A 26,372-nucleotide genomic window follows, 5' to 3' on the forward strand; every position below is an offset into this window, starting at 1 on the left:
CAAGGCATGTGTTTATTATCATCTTCCAAGGTTTTATGTCGGAAATCCTACAAAGGATCAAGGGATTTCCTTGTAACTCATTTGTCTCACTTTGATCACCTTTTGATACTTACATTACATTAACACCACAACCTCTCATACATTTTGGTCGAATTACACTTGATCAATTTTTGACCAAAATAATTTGACGCCCACCGTGGGGTTGTGGTGTTCATAATCGCTCGAGAATCATGTCTACCCAACCGACCTTATCATCTTCCTCAAATCCTCACATTTCCTCTAAAAATCTTCCTCCATCCCCAGGTGGAGCTCCCAAGAGAACCTCTGAGGCACCAAAAAAAACACCTCTCTAGTCGTTACCCAAGGATTTCACGATCCTCCGGTACTGATTTCTAATAACGAAATCTTCGTTATGATTAAGAGATTGGAATGAAAAGTCACACTGCAACATGACGATAATAGGACGATACTCAAGGAAGTGGGGAGAATGGGGCAATGATCCACAAGCCTCAACTGTGACATCCTCATTTTCACGGCCAGAAAAGACCGATTTGTTTATTCTTTGTTTTATAAAATCAGAGAAATCTTTTAAAGAAAACAGTTATGGAATTTGTTCCCAAAACAAAACATGATAAAAATTATCAAAGCATTTCTTTAAAGAAATGTATTTTCATTATATAACAAGATCTCGGGATGTCATGTTCAATACAGACCAAAAGCATAAACAGAACAAAATAGACCTTACAACAGTTATTCATAACTACTGACCTATAATCCAAAATCTCTCGTCAAGTCCACCAACTTATACTCTTGTGCCATTACCTGTAATGCAAAAAAAACTGAGTGGGTCAGGCTTGGGAGCCTGGCGACAATAATATAATTATTATATTCAACCATTAAACAATCAACCCAATTACCCAGCACCATTATCTTCTTTATTTCTTAAGGTTTTACCCTATTAATCAACTATCATTCCTTCATTCATTCCTAAGGATTGACCTAAGGAATTAGCACAAACTTCCATTTCTACATAAGGCGCATCTGCCAACATTATCCTTTAAGCGCCTCTGCCAGGATTACGTCATACACTATAAGGCGCGACTGCCAGGTTTATGACATTCTCTTTTAGGCGCATCTGCCGACATTATCCTATAAGCGCATCTGCCAGGATTATCCGATAAGCGCATCTGTCAAGATTACGACATTCACTACTTGGTGCATCTACCGATATTATTCTTAAGCGCATCTTTCATACCTCATCATTTATCACTTTCCAACTATCTCATCTACCCATGTTCAAACCAACATATTTGTAGATATAAAATACATATACAGTTTAACTCATTTAAAAACTATATAAAACATCCATTCCACACTCATCTCAAATAAACAACAATATATAAACACATAGCACGTATTTTATAACAAATATTTCATATTTATGTATTAGAAGATAGTAACCACACGTTCACCCAAACATATACTTAATACATTCAAACAATACTTGTATTATACCCGTGTTTATGAAAGGGACTATACACACACACATATAAACAACTTTATATTATACACATAGCACGTATTTTATAGCAAATACTTAATATTTATGTGTTAGAAAAAGTAACTACACACTCACTTGATTAGAATATGATCGGACAACACTACGGCTTGTAGAAGTAGTATTCTTCGGCAGATCTGGAAGATCTTCACAAAAACCAGACTCCTCGCGGGCAGAGCTTCGGCTCGGGAATCGCACTTATCGGGATCTTCGGGACTTGCTTCGGGGCTCGGGAATGATACCGGGGCTTTGGGATAATTCTTGCACGAAAAATGATGCAAAATGGGAGAGAGAAGAGAGAAAAAGAGCAAATGAGTCGGCTGCCCTCGCATCCTATTTATAGGAGGCTGGAGCCTCGGAGTACGCTGGGCATACAGCAGTATGCGGGGCGTACGCGTCCGAATCGTCATTGCATGCGTCATCCGAAGAACTCGAGTGTGAGGGACGTCACGCTTCGATGTACGTTGGGCGTACTTTGGATGAGTCCGATGACTCCCCTTCGGATAATACCGGATTTTATAATTAATTTTAAATATTAATTATTTAATAAACTTTGAAAATTCATATCTCCTTCATACGAACTCCGTTTTCAACGTTCTTTATATCCACGCATAGGTGAGACTACGCTCTATAACTTTCGTTTAGACTCCGTCGGCTAATTTTGATTTACTTTTTATTAATTAATTTTAGTAGGCCGGGACAGAAAAACTTCGTTATAAATTCATAACTTCTTCGTTTGACGTCTGTTCCCGCCTAACTTTTCATTGCTTCGATACCAACAACGAGATCTTCGATTCTCATTTAGATTGATTCGACTAAAAACCGCTCGATCTCAAAGCGAGTATTCGGGGTACATACTGCTAAGTCGAAACTTCGAAAAATCATAACTTCCTCATACGAAGTCAGATTTGGACGTTCTTTTTATGCACGCTCATGGTTTAATGAACTCTATGACTTTCGTTTAGATTGCTAAGGCTAAATATCAATCTAACGTAAATTCACTTTTTACGTCATTCAGCGTCGTGTCGGTTCTGCCGCGAAACTTCGACAGGTCATAACTTCTTCATTATAACTCGGATTTCGGCGTTCTTTATATGCACGGAAACCTTGTAACATATACTATAACTTAGTTAAGATTATTCATTCTAAATAATCTTTCATCAAAAATTCATTTTTGACGCCTATCGTCTCTAAATTGACTAGCCCGGATCTACGGGCGTTACAATTATCTCCCCCTTAGGATGATTACGTCCCGGAATCATCAACGAAATAGGACTTGCATAATGATTCCACACGTTATTTCTTCATCCTAGGTAATAACCGTAACTTCCATGTTTCCTCGAAAGAGTATTTAACTCTATGGCTTTCTTAACCGCAGAAGATGCCCAATCTTGCATCTGCTTATCGTACTATGTTATACTTTCAATTGTAACCTTCAAGTTACCAAATAAGTCCTCATTGTGGACTCCTTCTTCTTCTCAGGATAAATACTTTCCTTTATCTATTGTAACAAACCGATGGGTCGTGCTCTATTGACCTCTCATCGCATGATGCGACGCTTAAACTCGGTCTTTAATAAAGTTAAATTCCAGAATGGAATTATACCTTCCTTCATATTCTAATGTGATATAATCACATTTCAGCATGTAACATTTCTACCTGCAAACTTCTTTTAACAACGAGCACGACACTATCAATCGCATTAACTTCAACCTTCTGACTTAAGTCAAATGTTACATCTAACTTGGTCCTCTAGACCACGTAACATACTCCTCGTAGTCGAACTCAAATTTAAATATGACCACTAGGGTCGGAACAAGAAACATCTTACTAGTCACTACCGAAACGAAGGTAATGACACACTTGAACAAAACGGAATCAATTACTAGCTTCTTGGTAACCTTGTGACTTTCCCTGATCCAAGTGCGAGTCATGTGCTTCCGGTAGTATATGCATCTACTACCTTTCACACCTACTCATACTCGTCCCAAGTATTGTCTCGCAGTCGACCAAGTCACCATACAAGAAAGTCAGACAATCATTCAACATATCAGTTAGCAAAACTAGGGTTTATATTAATTCCTTGAAACAATTACACAAAAGTTCAAGTTCACCCTATATTATGCCTCTAATAGGCTACATACATGATACTTTTCATATCGCTACTTTATAACTTGATCTTAGATATAAGATCCTTATTCCTGATTCCTTGTACTGCCATCTGCTTCATGAAGGATCAATGGAAATGCTCTTGCCTTTAGCTTTGGCGGCGCCTCTAGCCTTGCTGCTTGATTTTTCCTTGGCCAGTCTTGCTTGAAGTGCCCCTCTTCGTTACATTCATAACACACCTTTTTGTTGAAAATACATTCATCGGCGTAGTGCCCATGCTTTCCACACTTGAAACATGTCACCTCCGCGCCACATTTTCCTGAGTGCTTCTTCTTGCACTTATCGCACCACCTTGACTCATCCCTTCCTCCTCCTCTAGACTTCGAGAATTTTCTTTTCTCATTAGAACCTGAAGATCCTTCTAAATTTCTCTTCTCGCCAACTTCAACCTTATTTTCAGTCCTCCCCTTGATCATATTCTCAACAGACTTGGCATCCCAAATAGCTGCCTCTAGAGTAGGTGCCTGACACACTGGCACCGCATACTCCCAAGGGAGTCCCTTTGCGTACCGGTTGACTTTTGTCAGTTCGTCTGGGACGATGCGCAAAGCAAACTCCATCTTGTCTGTGAAGGCATTAGTGTATTCATCCACTGACATGCTGCCTTTCTTCAATATCAGAAATTTGTTCTCCAACTCTAGCAGGTTTTGGGTCGAGCAGAACTTGCGCTTGAATTGCACCAAGAACTCTGCCCAGGTCAGTTGTAGTGGCTCATTAGGACTTAGCATCTTCCCCAAAGTGTTCCACCAACGAACAGCCCCACCCCTGAACTGACGTACTGCAAAAGTGGTCTGCAACATGCCTCTGCAACCACACATCATGAAGGCTAGCTCCATTTCCGATATCCAATCCATAACTCCGATCGGATCCTCCTTTCCAGTGAAGGTCGATGGTTTGCAAGTCAGAAAATCCTTATACTTGCATCCCATTCCATCATTCCTTCCATTCTGGTTGTTTTGCCTAACTATCGGTGGGTTGGCTTGACCAACAGATCCACTGAAGTTTCCTCCTTCCAAGTGCCCTTCATTTAATTCAGGCTCTTCCACTTGAATTGATAGTTCTTCACGATTCTGTTGAAGCAACCGCCTGGTTTCATCCATCTGACGATCCAACATTGTTTGAATCATCATTTGCACACCAGCCATGGTTATTGGCTCAGGTACTGCTGCTACGACAGGTATTTGCTCAATCACTGGTGATTGATTCCTGTTTTCATCAGCATTTCCAACTCCACTTCTTGTTCTCACCATTTTTGATCTATACACCGAATAAGGTGAAATTAGATCCTCATTCACGATAGATATCCAAATCAGCCTTATCACTCCGAAACGTTTACATGCTAGTCCTAATATCGTAGACGTACGCTTAGAATCCTACACACATAAAGTTTCTAGATCCGTTCGGCAACAGACCATAGATCCGAACAAATAATATCATATATGGCAACATATAACATTTAGCACATAAAGCATTTTAGGCAAGTTTCCTAAAATAAACTAGTGCTCGTGTCTAAAATATCACAGACACACATATCAAAATTTCACTTAGCATTCTAAGTTTAAGTCTAGAAATCCTACAAATTCCTAGTTTGCTTAAACTAATGCTCTGATACCAACTGTGACATCTCCATTTTCACGGCCAGAAAAGACGGATTTGTTTATGCTTTGTTTTATAAAATCAAAGAAATCTTTTAAAGAAAACAGTTGCGGAATTTGTTCCCAAAACAAAACATGATAAAAATTATCAAAGCATTTCTTTAAAGAAATGTATTTTCATTATATAACAAGATCTCAGGATGTCATGTTCAATACAGACCAAAAGCATAAACAGAACAAAATAGACCTTACAACAGTTATTCATAACTACTAGCCTATAATCCAAAATCTCTTGTCAAGTCCACCAACTTATACTCTTGTGCCATTACCTGTAATGCAAAGAAAACTGAGTGGGTCAGGCATGGGAGCCTGGTGAGCATATAGGGTTTTCGACCCACAATAATATAATTATTATATTCAACCATTAAACAATCAACCCAATTACCCATCACCATTTATTTCTTAAGGTTTTACCCTATTAATCAACTATCCTTCCTTCATTCATTCCTAAGGATTGACCTAAGGAATTAGAACAAAACTTCCATTTCTACATAAGGCGCGTCTACCAACATTATCCTTTAAGCGCCTCTGCCAGGATTACGTCATACACTATGAGGAGCGACTGTCAGGTTTATGACATTCTCTTTTAGGCGCATCTGCCGACATTATCCTATAAGCGCATCTGCCAGGATTATCCTATAAGCGCATCTGCCAAGATTACGACATTCACTACTTGGTGCATCTACCGATATTATTCTTAAGCGCATCTTTCATACCTCATCATTTATCACTTTCCAACTATCTCATCTACCCATGTCCAACCCAACATATTTGTAGATATAAAATACATATACAGTTTAACTCATTTAAAAACTATATAAAACATCCATTCCACACTCATCTCAAATAAACAACAATATATAAACACATAGCACGTATTTTATAACAAATATTTCATATTTATGTGTTAGAAGATAGTAACCACACGTTCACCCAAACATATACTTAATACATTCAAACAATACTTGTATTATACCCGTGTTTATGAAAGGGACTATACACCCACACATATAAACAACTTTATATTATACACATAGCACGTATTTTATAGCAAATACTTAATATTTATGTGTTAGAAGAATGTAACTACACACTCACTTGATCATAAGATGATCGGACAGCACTACAGCTTGTAGAAGTAGTATTCTTCGGCAGATCTGGAAGATCTTCACAAAAACTGGACTCCTCGCGGGCAGAGCTTCGGCTCGGGAATCGCACTTCTCGGGATCTTCGGGGCTTCGGGACTTGCTTCGGGGCTCGGGAATGATACCGGCGCTTCGGGATAATTCTTGCACGAAAAACGATGCAAAACGGGAAAGAGAAGAGAGAAAAAGAGCAAATGAGCCGGCTGCCCTCGCATCCTATTTATAGGAGGCTGGAGCCTCGGAGTACGTTGGGCGTACAGCAGTACGCGGGGCGTACGCGTCCGAATCGTCATGGCATGCGTCATCCGAAGAACTCGAGTGCGAGGGACGTCACGCTTCGCTTCGGATGAGTCCGATGACTCACCTTCGGATAATACCGGATTTTATAATTAATTTTAAATATTAATTATTTAATAAACTTTGAAAATTCATATCTCCTTCATACGAACTCCGTTTTCGATGTTCTTTATATCCATGCGTAGGTGAGGCAACGATCTACAACTTTCGTTTAGACTCCGTCGGCTAATTTTGATTTTATTTTTTATTAATTAATTTTAGTAGGCCGGGACAGAAAAACTTCATTATAAATTCATAACTTCTTCGTTTGACGTCCGTTCCCGCCTAACTTTTCATCGCTTCGATACCAACAACAAGATCTTCGATTCTCGTTTAGATTGATTCGACTAAAAACTGCTCGATCTCAAAGCGATTATTCGGGCTGCATACTGCTAAGTCGAAACTTCGAAAAATCGTAACTTCGACAGGTCATAACTTCTTCGTTATAACTCGGATTTCGGCATTCTTTATACGCACGGAAACCTTGTAACATATACTATAACTTAGTTAAGATTATTCATTCTAAATAATCTTTCATAAAAAATTCATTTTTGACGCCTATCGTCTCTAAATTGACTAGCCCGGATCTACAGGCGTTACATCAACAAGCAGCACCCTCGATCTTGTAGCCCAAGATCCTGAACTTCGACAACACGGAATTCCTATCGAATCGTCGCGGGATAGGATCCTCAATACCAGCCTCTATTCCCTCGTAGGTCACGGCTCAAACAGAGCAAGCCCATATGATCCAAGATCCCGGCAAAACCTTTGTTACTCCCAATAACAAGGATCCTGGTAACTTCATCACTAATAATACATTTACCACTAACTCTATGGATGTTGATGCAGGAATGAAGCCGATCATGGCCAAATAACTTCAATAGCTATGACAGATGATCTCAAGCATACCTGGGGTAGTCCAACCTATACCGAAAGTCTCCCCAACAAGCCACAAGATCTCGAGATTCGCTCCTGCAATCGCTGACATCGATGTCCCAAAGCGCTTCCAAACTCCCAACATGAAACCTTATGATGGGACCACTGATCCTGAATAACATGTGGCACAATACAGGGAAATAATGGAGATCATTGCCATTCCCACACACTTGAAGGAAGCTTGGTTGTGAAAGGGTTTTGGTTCCACCCTCACAAGATCGGCATTGAAATGGAAACTAAATTACTAGTGATCTATATCGGGTGGTCCAGGATCCTAAGGAATCCCTCAAGGATTTCATGAACAGGTTTGGCAGAGAAGCTCTGAGTATCCCCAACACCGACACGACAACTACCGTGGAAGCCTTCAAAATGGGACTAAAGAAAGACTTTCCTTTCTACGAAGACCTTGTAATGACTCCATGAAAAATAATGGATGAGGTGAGGAGCAAAACTTTAAGGTTCATAAGATTCGAAGAAGACAAGGAGATCAAAGAGGAGCAACCCACAAAGCTCATATGAGAATCCGAATAGGGATGCCGAATCCTTGACCCAGAGATCCTACAAATCTAAACCTTATTCCAGACCCAATCATCATAAGGCCAATTCCCTTGAATATGAAAGGGAGGAAGAAGAATTTCCTAAGATCACTGACTACTATTTTTCTGTGGATGTTTCAGGTCTAATATTTGCCATGCGGGAACTTGGCGACAAAGCGATATGGCCAAGAAAGGGAGAAAAGTCCACCACCTGGCAAGGTAAGTCTAAGTAGTGTGCATACCATGAGGACTTTGCTCACATTATGGAAGATTGCATAGCCCTAAGAAAAGAAATTAGTTACCTACTCATCAAATGATACATCAAGGAGATCCTTGGAAGAAGAAAGGAAATATCCAAAAAAAAGAATCATGATCCTCATAAGATCCTTGAAAAACCAGGATCCTCTCCTGCAAATGTTAAGGTAATCGATGTGATTTCTGGAGGATCTGACATTTGTGGCACTTCTTATTCTGCAGCAAAAAGACATTCTAAACTATCGAAGACGGAGAAAGAAGAAAGGCCACGGAAAAACACATCGATCACAAACAATAAGGAAATCAACTTTGGCGAAATAGATAGAATAGACGTCCAGGATCCTCATCATGATGGCCTGGTAACCACTCTTTACATAGTCAACCATTTTGTTAAAAGGATCCTTGTTGATGGAGGATTCTCTGTGAGCAGCATACTCCTGGACGCTTTGAAAAGGATGAACATCCCCGTAGGAAAATAGTCAAAAGATCCTCAATGCTGATCGGATTCAGTGGTGAAAGAAAACATACCGTCGGCGAAATAAAGCTACCTATTTACATAGAGGGGGTAAACTCTATGCACCACTTTTATGTAATCGATACATTATCCTCCTATAATGTTATACTAGGTAGACCATGGATCCACTATATGAAGGTTGTCCCCTCGACATACCATCAATTTTTCAAAATGCCCACTCCATGGGAGACAGTAAAGATCACCAGTGATCAACAAGAATCCAAGGAATGCAACAAGACTTCGATGAAATCTTCAATAGTACCACAAAAAGCATAACAATTAGATTTGGGGGCATGATGTGTGTTGGAGACAAGAGAACAGGATGTAAAGGAAGTTCCCCTAAACCTCGAGGAACTTGAAGCCAAAATCTTGATAGGATCCTCACTTCCATAACAAACCGAACAGGAACTAATAAAGTTCCTAAAAGATATGAGCAAAACATCTCATAGAAGCATGAGGATATGACAGGTATAGAAAAGAATATCATAACTCATAAACTTAACATTGATCCTTTTTTCAGACTAATACACCAAAAGAGAAGAAAGTTTGAACCCGAAAGAAACCAGATCATCCAAGAAGAAGTAGAAAATTTCCTCAAAACAGGGATGATCAAGGAAGGCAAGTTCCCAAGATGTCTAGCCGATGTGGTCGCCATACAGATGAAGAACGGAAAATGGAGAATATGTGTGGACTATACAGATCTAAATAAAGCTTGCCCTAAGTTTCCTTTCCCCTTACCACACTTAGACTCCATGATAGATGTTACAGTTGGCCATGAACTACTAACGATTATGGATGCATCAGTGGGATTCCCACGAGTCCAAATGGAACCATCTAACCAAGAGGATACCGCATTCATTATCCCAACAGGTATATATTGTTATACTGTTATGCCCTTTGGTCTTAAAAATTCAGGTGCAACATACCAAAGGTTAGTCAACCGGATGTTCATGAATAAACTGGGGGCACCATGGAAGTCTACATTGATGACATGGTGAAAATGTGAAAGAAGGTTGAGGTTCACCTCAAGGATCTTGAAGACGCCTTCAACATACTAGACGAATATAACATGAAGTTGAACCCTTCCAAGTGCCACTTTGGAATGAGGTCAGGCAAGTTACGTGGATACATGGTGACTAAAAGAGGAATAGAAGAAAGTATGGAGCAAATAAAATCCATCATCGATTTAAGATCCCCATCCTCGACGAAGGATATTCAGAGACTAACAAGAAGAGTACCAAAACTTAATAGGTTCATCTCAAGATCCTCATAAAGGTGCAAGCCTTACTATGACATCTTGAAGAACAAATGATATGAGTGGACTAAAGAGCACGAAGATGCTTTTCAGGAACTCAAAAATTATATTAGTTCTGCACCCTTGCTAGTGAAACCACTAGATGGGGAATAACTCCTCCTATACCTTTCGGTATCCTCTAACGTTGTAAGTGTAACTTTAGCCAAGGATCTCAATGGGGATCAACATCCCATATAGTACGTAAGTAAAAGTCTCCTGGATCCTGAGAACTAACTACCTTATCAAGAATGTTATTCCCATCTTGAAAAACTAATACTTGCATTAGTAAATGCTTCCACAAAATTAAGACATTATTTTGAAACACACACTATACATGTGAAAACTAACTACCTTATCAAGAATGTTATGCAAAAACCAGAGATATCAGGTAAGATGGAAAAGTGGTCCGTGAAGCTAAGCACATATGACATCAAGTATGAACCAAGATCAAAAACAAAGTCATAAGCACTAGCAGACTTTGTGGATGATTTCAGTGATGATCTACAACCTGAATCAAGGTTAGAAAGCAAGGAACTCCAGAAAGAAGAAAGCATGGGAAGATGGACACTCTTCACTGACGGATCCTTAAACTTTAGAGGAACAGGCCTAGGGATCATACTAAAATTGTCAAATGGGGACATCATACCCCATCCAGTCAACTGTGAATTCAATGCAACCAACAAAGAAGTTAAATATGAAGCATTGATCACGGGATTACATCTAGCCAAGGATCTTAAAATCAAGGATCTTCAGGTATTCATTGACTCCTTATTATTAACTAATCATTTTAATGGATCCTATGCAATAAAAGGCGAAAGACTAGCACTATACCTCCAAATCCTCAAAAAATTGGCCTCTAAATTCCAGCCTTTCAGCCTAAGCTAAGTTCCGAAAGAAGACAATGTTGAGGCTGACGTGCTAGCCAACCTAGGATCTTCCCTTAGGATCCGACCTAAAATCAGGATTCCTATAACCCATATATTGATCCTTGCGATAAAAGATCCCTCCAATAAACCAAATGATCTCAATCACCATGAGCAAACAACTAACGTGGCAATAATCGAGGATCCTAACCCTCAACCGCTTCCTTAAGATCCTAACCTCCAGGATACTAATATTCAAGATCCTCCAGAACACTCCAAATCTTGGATCCATCCCATTGTGGAATACCTCTACAATGGCACAATCCCATGAGAAGAAAAAACTAAGAGAGAACATTTAACATGAAGGTCTCACGATTTGTGATGATCCAAGGAAAACTTGTTGGGTCAAAAAATGGTTTATACTTTACGGTTTGTGTAAAATATATTTTTATGTAATGTTGTATGTGTTTGCGGTTTGTGTGTACGGCCGTACACGTATGTAGGGCCGCACACCCTGTGTATGGCCGTACACAGGGTGTGCGGCTATACACATGTGTATGGCTGGAGGTCCATATAAATAGAGGAGTGCATGTGGGAGTGTACGGCTAGAGGCTAGAGAAGAGAGAGAAAGTTAGAGAGAAGAAGTGTATGTGAGAGAGAATCTATTGTAAGGAGCCTCAATTCTATCATCAATACATTAGATTCAAGTTATTCTTCTTCTCCTTCTCTTCTATATTGATCTGACATCATCCAATTGATTGGGATTCCGCACCATCAATTGAATCTGATTGATACACAAGCAATTTTGGGGACTTACAATTGGTATCAGAGCAAGGTTGTATCAGTCAATTTTGTCAGATCTAGAGCTTATTTGATCTTATTTTGAAAAGATATTTGCGTTTTTGGATAGATCTCGGAAAAATAAGGGGGGGTTCTTCTTTGCATTTTTCATAAAAACGAGTTTTTGATCGAGTTTTGGAGCAAAAACGGTTGAAAAACGTCGTTTTTTTCGCGAATCTGTTGAAGGTGTGCGGCTCAGCAGTCTCGGTGTGCGGCCCCGGTGTGCGGTCTCGTGTACGGTTCAGCATCTTCGCTTCGGTCTCGCATCTCTCGCACAGCAGCTTTGTATTAAAAAAAATGGGAAACGTGTTTGAAGGTGCCAGGCATCGAACCCTGGACCTCCAGGTCATTGCCCCAGCGCCTTACCAACTCGTCTAAGAGGCCCCTTGCGCCCTACATCCGAAATTTAGAATGTAACTCATCCTTTTCGCATATAATTTCGCAAATTGACATTTTCAACCCCAAAAATTCAAAATTTTATTTTTAAAATCCAATTTCAACCCAAAAATTTTAGTTTTTAAGTTTTAACTTTTATTTTTGACTTTTTACTTAAAATTTTGACTTTGACTTTTAAAAGTTGACCTTTGACTTTAGATTTTGACTTTCTCGTTTGACTTTTAATTTTTCAAATTTGGCTTTTCGGTTTGACTTTTAAGTTTGACTTTTGAGTTTGATTTTTTAAATTTGAATTTTTAAGGTTGACTTTCTCGATTTTTAAGTCAAAGGGCAATTAAAAAAGAAAAAAAGAAAATCAGTTCCACATCAAATCCGGTAAATGAAGTTTCATGTACTCCATCTTGTAAAGCTACGATTAAATTTCTTCTCGAACAAATTGATTTGCTAAAAAGGGAAAATGAGGACCTTAAATATGAAGGCTATACTCTAAGAAAAGGTCAGAAATCGTTAAAAGCACAACTAGAAGCAAAAACCAAAGACTTTAGGAAGCTTCAGGAAGAGTACAGCAACAAGTGTGAAAATTACGATCACATTAAACACAAACTTGCTGCTGTAACTGAAGAACTTGACGCTTTGAAAATTAAGTGTGGAAAAACATATATTAGTTTTAAAAATTACACCGCGTCAAGTAAGACATTCGAGTCATTATTTGAAAACCAATTAAAATTCAAAGATAATCAAAACAATGGTTTAGGGTATGATAGTGTTCCTCCACCTTTCAATCACAACTATAACCCACCCCTTGAGCCCAATGAGGAAGAAATGCCTGCTCAATATGGACAAACCCCTGCTTCAGCTTCAGTTAAGACTGAAAAATCAGGGCCAACTGAGGATGTTGAGATGAGCGATACTAATGATTCTACTTGTACAGGTAAAGTAGTAGAGGATGAGAACAAGGAGAATACTACTGAACAAAAAAATGTCTCCTTGAACTCTGAATTTGTTGCTTCGAACTCAGTTGCTTCTGATCAACCTGTTGTTGAGAAGTACATGCCACCATTTCAAGCTAAACAGAGTGCCTGTTGCAACTGTGCGTGTGGGAAAAGCAAGAGACAAGGCAAAGACACGCCACCAGGGGCAGGAAGAAACAACTCCACAGTGAAGAAAAAGACATGTTTTCACTGTGGAACACCTGGACACATTGCCCGAAACTGTCCAAATCATCCATATGTTCCTTACTATGCACAAGGCTGGCAGAACGCGCCAAGAGGGAGATACTTCAAAAGAAACCCCTCAAGGTCACGTTCAGACCATGATGACTGGAACACACAGAAGGCCAAGAATCAAACCCACAAGGCCAAGAATCAAACTCCCAAGAACAAGAAGGGAAAGTCGGCCAAGAAGTCAAATCCAAGAGATGCTCCCATGAAGCCAAAATCAAAGTCATATCAACGGCTGACATCAAGTCCCAAAGCAAATACTGAGCCACCCATCAGATCGAAAAAGAAATGGGTTAAACCCAACTACAAATGGGTTCCAAAGGCTCACTCTCCCAAATCTTCTAACGCTTCTAATATTTTTACATCTTCTGTTTGTGATAAGTAGGACATGTCATGGGAGAGAGTATCGTGCAAAGATGACAAAGGTCGACCTAGTTTCAAAATGGACTGGGTTCCAAAGACCAACTGATCCCGCTCTGTGTCAGAGCAACTATGGAGGCATATCATTAGACTTCGGTTTGTTGGTAGTGGTTGTTCCTGGCACTTGATAGGAGACATCTCTCAACTGTACAACATTTAGACATTTGTTAGAGATATTGTGTCCGTTGCGGGAAGGGAAGAAAGGAAGGGATCACATGGGGTTTGTGCTTAATGACATGAAGAATTTTCGGATCTGTTCTGAGATTACGCGTGCTGTTCTCAGATCTTCTGGATGCAAATTCAATCGGTGACTTACGGTTTGAGTTTTCTTCTCTGTACTCCTGAGTTTTTCTTAAGTTGATTCGCTTTAAAGGCAAATTTTTGTTTTAGGATAGTTTAAATTTGCGCATTTACTTTCATTTCTCTCCTATGCACAAATTTAGGGGGAGAAATAAAAACAAAACAAAAATTAGAAAATTTTAAATCCAAAAAAAATAGAAAATCAAAATAATAATATATTGGTTATGGAATGTGCTTGAGGGAGATGTTTTGGGAAGTGAGTGATAACGGGCAATCTGAGTCTGCGTAACGTACCCAAAGTTGAAGGGTCAATGCTCTGGTTTGATGCGCCGGTTAGACCTGACAAAATCTGACACGACACGACAACCCGACACGAAGTTAGCGGGTTAGGGTCAGAGATTTTGACCCGTTTATGTACACGGATTGACACGACACGACACGATAATTAAACGGGTAGGGTTAGGGTCAAGACTTTCAACTCGAAGATGACTCGAAGATGACTCGAAGATGGCCCGTTTACTTATATATATATATATATATATATATATATATATATATATATATATATATATATATATCATATTCTAATAAATATTTTAAATACATTTGTAGTGGCCCAAACTCAAAAATTAAAAGTAAAATTCAAACTTTCAAAGTGACTAAATTTTACTCCTCCTCATTTCCTGTCTCATTTTCTTTCCAACTCTAACTTTTTTTATTTTGCTTTCGAAACTTACTCACTACAAGAAAAAAGCCCTTTTACGACGCGCAAAATACGACGCTCATTGATCTATGTTACGCAAAGGAGAGTGACATTAGAAAAATGTCATCTCTTCAAAAAAATTTAGGATAGAAGACACACATTATTGCGCGCCCTTAAATTAGTGTCTAAAAAAACACGGAGGGCACCTATAATAAAATGTGCGTCGTCTACGGATGTCGCTTTATATTTTTTAATGGAACGCGCGTTCCATCCTTTAATAGTGGGGGAAAGGGGGAAATGAAATTCTGAAAAAATTAAAAACCCCGCCAAGCTCTCCTCTACCTTCTTTCAATCGTTCTTCTCTCTCTCTCTCTCTCTCTCTCAATCAAATACCAAAAATCGACTATTGTTGGAACTAGGGTTCCGGTTCTTAGTGAAATCGAAGGTTTTTTGGTCACCAGGCCATGAAATTGATCAAAGGGATACAGTTTTTGGAACCATGACTATTGTTGGAACTACGGTTTCAGTTCAAAAACCCTTCATCTACTTCCCTCGATCTTCAGTTCCTCAAGTACTTTCTTAGCCTCTCAATCAATAGAAGAGTTGTATTACAACTACAAATTTAGAGTGATTTCCATATCAAGTAGAACAATAGCTCCATTAAAGTCAAGGTCTCGAAACTCCATGGTCAATCACCATCGTTGGTTACTAACACCACCATTTGTATAAAAACCCTAGAACCACCAGGCCACCCTTTTCCTCCATCCATGTCCCTCCTTTCTGTCTATCTCTAACAGACCACTGCAACATCACATTCACTTCTCCTGGCATGCGACTGCGACTCCCAAAAGATTTAGTGTTATGCTCGATGCTTCTCAACAAAATCGATCGAGGTGTCGGCGCTCCTATCTCATAGAGATTTAGGGATTTCTTGGTTCAAGGTATCGAATCTCAGACATCAACGACTTTTTTTGATGACCCGGTCAGATAAAGACGTTTGATGAACTAAATTTGTGTATCTGACTCGGAAAGCTTAATCTAATCGGGTAAGATGGAAAAAATCGACTGACTGAGAAAGGAGGAAGAAAGGGAGAAGGGTTTCCAATTATACCCTTGCCCTACCAAAGGAAGAAATCAGCGACTCCATCGTTTCTTCTCCTACTTCAACGCCAATTTTCTTCTCCCGCAACAACCAATCGTCGACGATCCTCTTCTCATCTGTTCCAATTTTTTGAAGTCTCCTTCCCCTTCTCATCAGGTACGCTTCTTCCTTTTTCCTCTTCTCATCAGGTCCGATTTTTTGATAATATATAGGTTTTGATTTATGATTTTTCTATTGAACATGTATGGTTCTTCATTGAATTCTGAAAATTTCTCAAAGAATTTAGGCCCTGTGTTCAATTTCATCATATTTCTTTTGTTTTAGACTTGTGCTCAATTTCAAGGAGGGAGAGAAACCTGCGATATTTGTTGCTCTTATTTTCTTGATTTGCACTTAGGAACCATTGGTGTTACCAGATAGCAGGTTACCATGTTCTGCTGTTAAACTTTTCACCATTCCTAATGAATTAAAGAATACTAAGAATAAATGACAATATCCGTAAGGTCGGGGTGTCACATATAAAATATCAGGATATGAAAGTCACATAACTTATTCTCTCTGCAATAAATGAAAAAGCACCAGTCAAATATATATATATATATATATATATATATATATATATATATATATATATATATATATATATATATATATATATATATATATATATATATATATATATATATAAGAATCAGTATAGAATATTAATGCGGGAGTGTTTGTAGCTTTTTGGGTGTGCATATCTTGGACCATTTGGGCATTTCTACCACTTATTGTTGGATAAGTTGTTAAAGGGCAAAAAAGACACGACAACAGTTGCCAAAAAGGTATCCTAAGAACCTTTGATAATAAGGATAACAATGGAAATTTACAATCTTACAACTGAATTATATGACACCTAATTCGCGATTTGATCTATATATTTGTAGGTGTTGCTTGAACAAGTGACATCTTCTCCATGGAACAACTTGATTTTTCTGCTTTACTATGGGCTTGTTATCGAGGGTAAGGTCTTTTTGGTTCCTTGTTTGAATAAATATGTTGACTATAATTATTTTAGTAGATAAACGATTATGAATTGGTTTAATGATAATGGGGGTGTTTGGATGTATGATTTGAAAGTTATTATTTTGTTTTGAAAAATAACAAAATCATGAGTAATGATAGAAATAAGTTTTTCTATATAATCTGTAAATAAGTTTTCTTGCATTTAACCTTTTTAAAGTTGATATCATTTTTCAACTTTAAAGTCATATAATAATTTATGGTCATGTATATATATGCAGGAAGATCATGGATCCAAGTGAAATCTAAAATCAAGAAGGAATACCCCACAGTACAATACGCAGCTGCCATGGCTTTGCCACCTTTATCTATTCGAGGTGATTTGGGAGTTGTTTCTACTGCTGTAGTTAGATATGCATATCCACTCCTAAAATCATTTGCAAAAATGGGACCTCATGGTGTTCTTGGTGCCACAAAGCTTTTACGCCCTTTTTCAGAAATAGTTGATTCATTGGGACTCAAAGATCCTTTCATTAGAAATTGGGTGGATCTTTTGTCTTTCTTACTTGCTGGAGTGAAATCCGATGGTGTTCTTTCAGCAGAAATGGTACATAATCATATCATACATTAAAAAGTTTCTTTTAAGGTAGTTTTACTTTTTGGAATGACGGAATTGAGGAAGGAATGGAATGGGCTATTCCATTACCACATGTCCTCATCCATTCCATTCCAACCAAACAGAATCCATTCTATTCCTTCATATTTTATAGTTCTCTAAATGTCTAATCTTTTGCCTGTATATATATCCACATATTTGCAGATTTATATGTTTGCAGAATGGTATAAACCAGGTTGTAGTTTAGAATACCCTGTTGGTGGAACTGGAGCACTTGTTGAGGCTCTTGTTCTCAGATTTTCCTTCTGATAAACTTCCAAAAATGTCAGAACCTTCACAACTTATGACAGAAAATACACGTTCTGATCTTTATGTTGCACTCCCTGTTCTCAGTCAAGGAAAGAAATGGGTCTTACTATACAGGTAAAATTTCATCTTCATCATATTTTCAGTTTCACATTATTCTTGAATCTTGATATATCATTATCTTTTTTATATGTTAGTACATGGAGGCATGGCATATCTCTTTCAACCTTATATAGAAGAAGCAATATTTGCCCTGGGTTAAGTCTACTAGTAATGTCTTGTCTTCAGTAACTATGCAAAATGTCAACTTTACCCTTTAACTGAAACTTGATTAAACATTTTCAGGTTGTTGGAGATCGTAAAGGTGCAGTGTTTGGTGGTTTAGTTGAGGCACCTTTGAAACCATCAACAAAGAAAAGATACCAGGTTTGTAATTGTTTAATTAAGTTCGTTTCTCTATATGTTGACAAAAGACTTTTCTACCCTTTTTCACTATGATGAGTAAATACTATACAGGGATCGAATGATAAATTTGTGTTTACAAATACACCAGGGCGTCCTGTTATATATCGCCCCACAGGTACTGCATTTTCTTGATAATATATAAAAAAATCTTTTATAATTTTAATATTTATTTGGGATTTATTATGTTAATTGTGCATTTATTAGGGGTGAATCGGTATTTTACTCTTTGTTCAACTGAGTATTTAGCGCTTGGTGGGGGAAATCATTTTGCATTGTATCTCGATAGTGACTTGTAAGAGTGTTGCACTTGCATCATTCCTATTTTTCTTTTTGAGGGATAATATGGTAATTTGGCAATTTGCATATTTTTTTCCCCAGATTGAATGGGTCAAGTTTGGCCTCAGAAACTTATGGTAACTCTTGTTTGTCACACACCCAAGAATTTGAAGTGAAGGAAATTGAGGTGCAGATACAACTGATAATGATAAGAAAACAAGGTAAAGGTTGGAATATAGAATGGAATGGAATGGAATGAGTCATTCCATTCCATTTATTCCCTCTCTATTTTTCTTTCTCTCTTTTATTCTAATGATCAAAGTTCTTGTTTTTAATATCAGTTTCCTTGTTCTCTTTTATACTTGATGCACCTTTTATTTGCAGGCTTGGCATGTGCGTACTCCAAGGCCTGTTGCTTTCAAGCTTGTTGCTGATACCCCTCTTCTTACTGGACAGGTAAGTTTCAAATCTTTTTGTTGTGGATTTCTTATAGTTTCTTTTTGTTGTGGATTTCTTATAGTTTACTTAGCTTCTTAAATCAAAGAGTATAAAGCTTTCCTAATGTGTTCTAATAATTAAGAAAACGGTGTTTTTTTGAAAAATACTGATGGACTTTGCTATTTTGTTGTATGGTGTATTACCTTGGATATAATTTGTTTTTACAGTTTTCTCTTTTTATTTAATTTAAATTTGGATATAAGTTTGTAACACATGGGATTTATGATTGCAGCAAACAATCTTTCTTTTCTTTCTAGACATGATTAAAGGCATGTTTTTGGCTGTAGTTATTGGACCACCTGTTGTGGTTGCCATCATTTTAATAGTACAAGTATTATTCTATCTCTGAGAAATTTCATTTGCCATGTCATCAAAAGCTGCCAGATGGACTATTATCTTTCATGTTTGAGTTGGTTCTCAACTTGTAGAAGAATAACATAAAATATTTTGGCATCTGAGTGTAAAAAATAATATTTGAACTCATAAGTTCCTTAATAATACTTTATTGTGTTACATGTACTTTATTACTTACTCATAATATATAATTCAATCTGATTATTGATTATATATTATGAGTAAGGAGAGCATTCTAAACATTCTGGAAACTTTAAAAGAAGAGGGAAATAGGGTCTTGTTCAATGCTTTAGCTGTGTTTGCTCTAAGGGAGATCAACTTATCACAAGTAAGTTACTGTTTCACCCTTTTATTTAATATTTTTGTGATTGAATGAAAGTCTTAATGAAAGTAATTGACAACCTTTCTCTGTAAATGATGTTGTGATTGTGGGAGAGGTGTTGTGTTTTTCTCTGTTGCTAGGTAACCTTCTCAACAACAACATTCTACTTAAGCAGGTGAGTAATCAAGATTAAGGGAGACTTGTAATCATGTTTGACATTCCTTTCCAGTAAGAAAAAGAGTTGTATGATTATTTGTTAGTTTTATAGGAATGTATAACCCATGTTAGCAATGTTTTATTTTTGTTTAACATTTGAATGATTCTTTGTATGACATTACAATTTGTGTAATTTATTTTATTTTTTGAGTATGAAATTTTATTTTATATTATGCAATGGATTGTATTTTTTGTATATGGTATTTTATTTCTATTATGAGAAATTAAATGCAAATTTAATTTAAAAATTAATAAATATATAAATTTATCTTTTTTAAACATTTAAATTTACGATACGCAAAAATGTGTGTCATCTTCATTTATGACATGGCCTTTCTTGACAGGGGCTTTCTTGATACGCATTGCGTGTCATTAACACGCGCGTCGTAAGGTTACGACACGCGAATGCGTGTCATCTTCCTTTATGACAGGGCCTTCCTTGATACGCATTGCGTGTCGCAAACGCGCGTCGTAAATGAGCGTCGTAAATGCGCGTCGTCTATAGACGACGTGCAAAAGCGCGTCGTCTCTCTTTATGACAGGGCCTTCCTTGACACGCATTTGCGCGTCATCTGAGCCTTTTACGACGCGCAATGAGCGTCGTAAAAGGCCTTTTTTCTTGTAGTGACTACTACCTCTGTCCCATATTTATTGTCCAATATTAACTTTTGAAGTCTCTATTCTTCAAATTTGACCTTAAATATTTTTGTTTTTTGATATATAACACTTAATGCAAAATGTATGAATGGATTGTGTTTTAAATATCTTTTCATTGTTATGAGTTTTATCAAATAATTTATAACATAAATAAAAATATTTAAGGTCAAAGCTGAAAAATAAAAACTTCAAAAGTCAAAAATGGACAATAAATATGGGACGAAGAGAGTATACTTTTTTTCCATTACACCTCCCAAATCCAGCATTTCACTTTTTCATTTTTTTTCCCTCCATGACTCTTGCTTTTCAACCTTTAAAATGTTTCTACCCGACATGACAAAATATATTTTTAAGGTTTAAACCTTAACCCGAAACCCGACACAAAATCGATACGAAAATAAACGGGTTGACACGACACGACACGATAATTAAACGGGTCAGGTTAGGGTCATGCACTCTCAACCCGTTTAATGTCTTGACACGGCACGAACCCGACACAACACGACACGTTTGCCAGGTCTAGCGTCGGTAGGCACGAAAGATTCTAAATGGACATGACTAGGCAGAGTTGAACTTAAGAAATCAATGACTTGACAAATCTTGACCTAGTTAGATCCGTTCAGCCTGACAATACGACGCTCGGATAGGTTGAGCAGGGAGATATATATGGGAATCTACTCGTCACATTAATTGAACACGTATCTGGAACCGTGGTTTAACTTTTCCTCCATGTGCGGATTATGTCCTTAATTCCGGTATTGATGGGGCAACCGGTAAATTCCGATTAATTAGGTCTGTAGAAAATCATTTTCTTTCTTTCTGTCTGTTAGTTATATGTTACCTCCTCTGCGTGATTGGAAGAGATCCGACCTGCACTGTAACATATGCAACTCTATTTCTCTGCATATTATACATATATATATATATATATATATATATATATATATATATATATATATATATATATACATATGAAATTCCTCTTATCTGTTAGCCATATGCTGTCTCCTTTGTGTGACTAACAATCTGACCTGGTACATAGCATATGCACTATAAGTGATAATACTCTGAATCTATCTTCTCCCCTAATGATGGTCTGCTCATCCGATGTAAGGAGTACTCTGGAAGTCCTTGATTACCGGGGCATATCTGGAAGCGAGAAACATGTTCCAGTACAATTAAAATTAAACACTCAAAGAATGTCTATAGATCTCGCTGCTCAATTTAGGTGGACAACAATATCCCTGGTCATCGTCAGCTGAATGGTCCTTAAGATATAGTATCTAGAAACTTAGGATTAGATATAATATCTAGGAACTTAGGATCACATAGTCTTGTCACTTATAGTATGTCCTAATTTTGTTACAATTTTTCGTGTTTAAGTGGACAACAATATCGGCGATCGACCAGACAAAGACGTGAAGATAGAAGGTACCGACAAGCGGACAAAGGTTGTCTAAAAACTTTGATCCCCAATCATTCTAAAAGTTAGATATCATTTTTATTTTTGTTAAATTTGTTCATAGTTTTCCTCTATGCACAAATTTTAGGGAGAGAATTAAAAATAATTCAAAAATCAAACAAAAATCAGAAAATTAAAAATCCAAAAATAGTGTTATATCTTGTTTAGAAAATCCAAAAAAATATTTTTGTTTTTGTTTTTGTTTTTATTTTTCCAGAAAATATTAAAAAAAAAATCCAAAAATATTTTTTTGTGTGCTAATTTTTCATTTAGTTTTGTTTTGTCTTGAAAAGTGATTTCAGGCGTAGATGAGACTCGTGGAGACTGTATTGAAGATCTTCTGAGCCAAGGCTCCATCCGTGAGCATCGAAGAATTTTCATTCGAAGGAGCAAGAAATGAAGACTATTCTTACATCATTCAATATTTCAACCTCAGAAGCAAGGTGAAGCTGTTCTTGAAGATTATCTGACAGATTGCATTGAAGCCTCCTCAATCAATTTTATGCTATCTATGAACCTGCTGAATTGATCCACAAGATTATTTCTCTCTGATGTTCTCCCTAAAGATTCTCAAGCTAAAAGAGCTGTCTTTCATTAATCTTTTCAAGAAGCCTCCTCACCCAACGTGCGTTCAATGTCAAATTTTGAAGAAAAACCCGACCGCTCAAGATGAATTTATTTATTGAAGATTCATATGTTCATCTTGATGTTGTGAAGAAATTTGAAGATTAATGCTGAAGCCAAGCTCCCAATGAAGATTAACAAGAAAAAGTCAGCTACTTTTTAGGGGGAGTTTGTTGGGCCAATTAGAAAAGAAAGCTATAAACCTAGGGGGAGATAGTTGGGTCAAAAATATGGTTTATACTTTGCTTTTCTAGGAAAATATATTTTTTTATGTAATGTTGTATGTGTTTGCGGTTTGTGTGTACGACCGTACACGTGTGTACGGCCGCACACCCTATGTACGGTCGTACACAGGGTGTGCGGCTGTACACATGTGTATGGCTGGAGGTCCATATAAATAGAGGAGTGCATGTGGGAGTGTACAGCTAGAGGCTAGAGAAGAGAGAGAAAGTTAGAGAGAAGAAGTGTGTGTGAGAGAGAATCTATTATAAGGAGCATCAATCATATCATCAAATCATTAGATTCAAGTTATTCTTCTTCTCCTTCTCTTCTATATTGATCTGACATCATCCAATTGTTTGGGATTCCACACCATCAATTGAATCTGATTGATACACAAGCAATTTTGGGGACTTACAAAACTATACAAGAAATCTATGGTAGGTTCATACCTTAGATGCTTAGAAGATTAAGAAGCTACAGAATTCCAAAATATATATACATGAAGGAGATTGTGGCAACCACATTGGGGGCAGATTCTTATGCTCCAAATCATTAAGCACTGGATACTACTGGCCAGCAATGAAAAAAGATGCTTTCTTGCAAGCCTAAAAATGTGATTCTTGCCAAAGACATAGCAACATCCTACATCGACTAGCAGAACTGTTGAATCCTATCATTTCCCCTTATCCATTCATGAAATAGGGAATGGATATTGTTGGCATGTTACCAAAGGCCCCTAGAGGAAAGGTGTTCATGCTAGTGATGACGGACTACTTCTCAAAATGGGTAGAGGTTGAAGCCTTTGTTCAAGTACAAGAAAAGGAAGTTGTCTTATTTATCAAAAGAAATATCTTGACCAGGTTTGAGATCCTTGTTGATATCATATGCGATAATGGATCCTAGTTCATAATCAAAAGGACTCGAGACTTTTGCACAAGTTGGGGGATTAAAATGATAATTTCCACTCTTGTTCACCCTCAATCTAATAGTCATGTTGAATCTAGCAATAAGATCATAGTCAACAATCTAAAAAAGAGGTTAGATGAGAAGAAAGGAAGATGGGCAGAAGAAATTCCTCTTGTCCTATGGGCAGATAGAACCACTTCAAAGGAAACCACTGTCCAAACTCCATACTCCTTGGTGTTTGGAACAGAAGTCATGAACTCGGGGATCTTTCCAGTATCTGCATTGTTGCTCATCAACAAAGGATCAATAAAGCATATAACAAGAACATTAAATTCATAAGGTTCCAAGTATGTAACTTGGTACTTAGGAAAACATTCCAAATGTAACGCCCGCAGCTTCGGGCTAGTCAATTTAGAGACGATAAGCTTCAAAAATGACTTTTTAATAAAATATTATTTAGAATAAATAATCTTAACCAAGTTATAGTACATGTCACACAAGGGTTCCATACGTATAAATAATGCCGAAATCCGAGTTATAACGAAGAAGTTATGACCTGTCGAAGTTTTACAGCAAAACCGGTACACCACCGGGAGACGTAAATAGTGAATTTATGATAGAGGACTTTTTAGCCTTAGTGATCTAAACAAAAGTTGTATTATACATTAAACCGAGGACATAAAAAAAAGAACGCCCAAATCTGACTTCGTATGAGGAAGTTATGAATTTTCTATGATGTGGCATAGCAGTGCACGGCTCGAAACTCGAATTTTAGATCGAACGGTTTTTGGCCTACACGACCTAAAATAGAGTTTAAGATCTCATTAATAGGAAGTTAACGATAAAAAGACAGACGGAAATGGAGTTCGTATGAAAGAGTTACAAATTTTTTGCGGTCATATAACAGTATAATTTCCTCCTACTGTAAAATTTAAGATCAGTCAAGAATTAGCCAACGGAGTCAAAATGAAAGTTGTAGATCTTATTTTTACCTACGTGTGGATATAAAGAACGTAAAAAACGGAGCTCGTATGAGAAAGTTACAGATTTTAGAAGTCAGAAGTGTGTTGTGCGAAAATGGGTGACGAGGCACAATCTTGGCCATTGCTTTCTCCCCAAGTCTTGCCACCAGATGGTGACATGTGGCACCAAGTTCAGCTATATTTCACCCTATAAATAGAACCTCTCACACCCTCATTTTCTTCACACATTTCCCATTCTTTCTTCTCTCTACACTCTCTTTAAACCTCCCAAAAACTCCCCTAGCGCTAGAAGAAAGCCCCAGAGCGCTCGACGGCTCCGAGAAGAAGAGCTTTCGGCTCGGAAGTTCTGCCCCTACAGAGCCTGGATTCTAGCCAAACCCCCTCGTAGGTAAGATACGTCTACCTAATTTTTAATATAGCTTTTATTTAAATATAGTAAAGTTATTAGGACCTTATAATAATTATTTGAGCTATTATTATGGGTTATATAAGTGTTGTTATAATATCTTTTTAACCACTTGCGGTACGAGGAATCCGGTTTGAAGGGTCACCAGTGTTGTTGGATTTCAGAAGTGTTATATGCCAAAATGATCTTGCCCTCCAGTGTTTCATGTTTGGCTCATGTCTGTACATAGTGGGTGAAGAGTATTGTTTAACGCTTATATAATAGTAATAATAGCTAGACTATTAATTAGTCTCGTTGAACATTAGACTATACTCTAGTGTAAATGATACCAAGTTTTGTCAACGGAAATTTGTTTTAAAGTAAACGAAGTGTTGTCCGAGAACCGAGTCCCCACCTTTGCAGGTGAGTGCATAGTCTCTTTCATGAACATGATTTTAATACAAGTATTGATTGAAATATTCATTATATGTTTATGTGCCAGTTAATTGATGTTGCCTGAAATACGTGTTAAAGAACATACTTGATTATATATGATGATTTAGGATAAAGAGTAAACCTAAATTAATTATGAGGAATATTGGTAGTATTTTCTTACGAGTACGAGTGAGTTATACTCAGAGAATAGAACTTTAGTATATGTCATTGATCTGGGAGCATGGATTAGACATAGTCATTCTCCCTAGTCCGAGAGTATGGATTAGACATAGTCAACTGTCATTAATCCAGGAGTATGGATTAAGACATAGTCAGTTGCCCTTAGTCTGGGAGTATGGATTAAGACATAGTCACTCATCCTCAGCCCGGGAATATGG

The 26,372-nt window shown here is 37.5% G+C and overlaps 1 protein-coding gene and 3 long non-coding RNA genes across 4 annotated transcripts; all 4 read left to right on the forward strand.

Moving 5' to 3' along the window:
- Positions 1 to 16,959: 16,959 nt before the first annotated feature.
- On the forward strand, positions 16,960 to 17,592 carry LOC128132089 (uncharacterized). The gene is made up of 3 exons (XR_008230013.1): positions 16,960 to 17,069; positions 17,172 to 17,247; positions 17,529 to 17,592. It is a non-coding gene; the product is annotated as an uncharacterized LOC128132089 (long non-coding RNA).
- A 1-nt stretch (position 17,593) lies between these two features.
- On the forward strand, positions 17,594 to 18,420 carry LOC128132088 (uncharacterized; the record flags this gene model as incomplete). The annotated part of the gene is made up of 3 exons (XM_052768127.1): positions 17,594 to 17,854; positions 18,068 to 18,286; positions 18,367 to 18,420. Coding segments are annotated over 2 exons (366 nt in total), but the record flags the coding sequence as incomplete, so codon positions are not given.
- A 262-nt stretch (positions 18,421 to 18,682) lies between these two features.
- LOC128132090 (uncharacterized) lies at positions 18,683 to 19,101 on the forward strand. Its single transcript, XR_008230014.1, has 3 exons — positions 18,683 to 18,749; positions 18,839 to 18,926; positions 19,013 to 19,101. It is a non-coding gene; the product is annotated as an uncharacterized LOC128132090 (long non-coding RNA).
- Positions 19,102 to 19,800: 699 nt separating this feature from the next.
- On the forward strand, positions 19,801 to 20,458 carry LOC128132091 (uncharacterized). Its single transcript, XR_008230015.1, has 2 exons — positions 19,801 to 20,090; positions 20,260 to 20,458. It is a non-coding gene; the product is annotated as an uncharacterized LOC128132091 (long non-coding RNA).
- The last annotated feature ends 5,914 nt before the right edge of the window (positions 20,459 to 26,372 follow it).

Source organism: Lactuca sativa, chromosome 2 (assembly GCF_002870075.4).
Source record: "Lactuca sativa cultivar Salinas chromosome 2, Lsat_Salinas_v11, whole genome shotgun sequence".
NCBI classification, from domain to species: domain Eukaryota; kingdom Viridiplantae; phylum Streptophyta; class Magnoliopsida; order Asterales; family Asteraceae; genus Lactuca; species Lactuca sativa.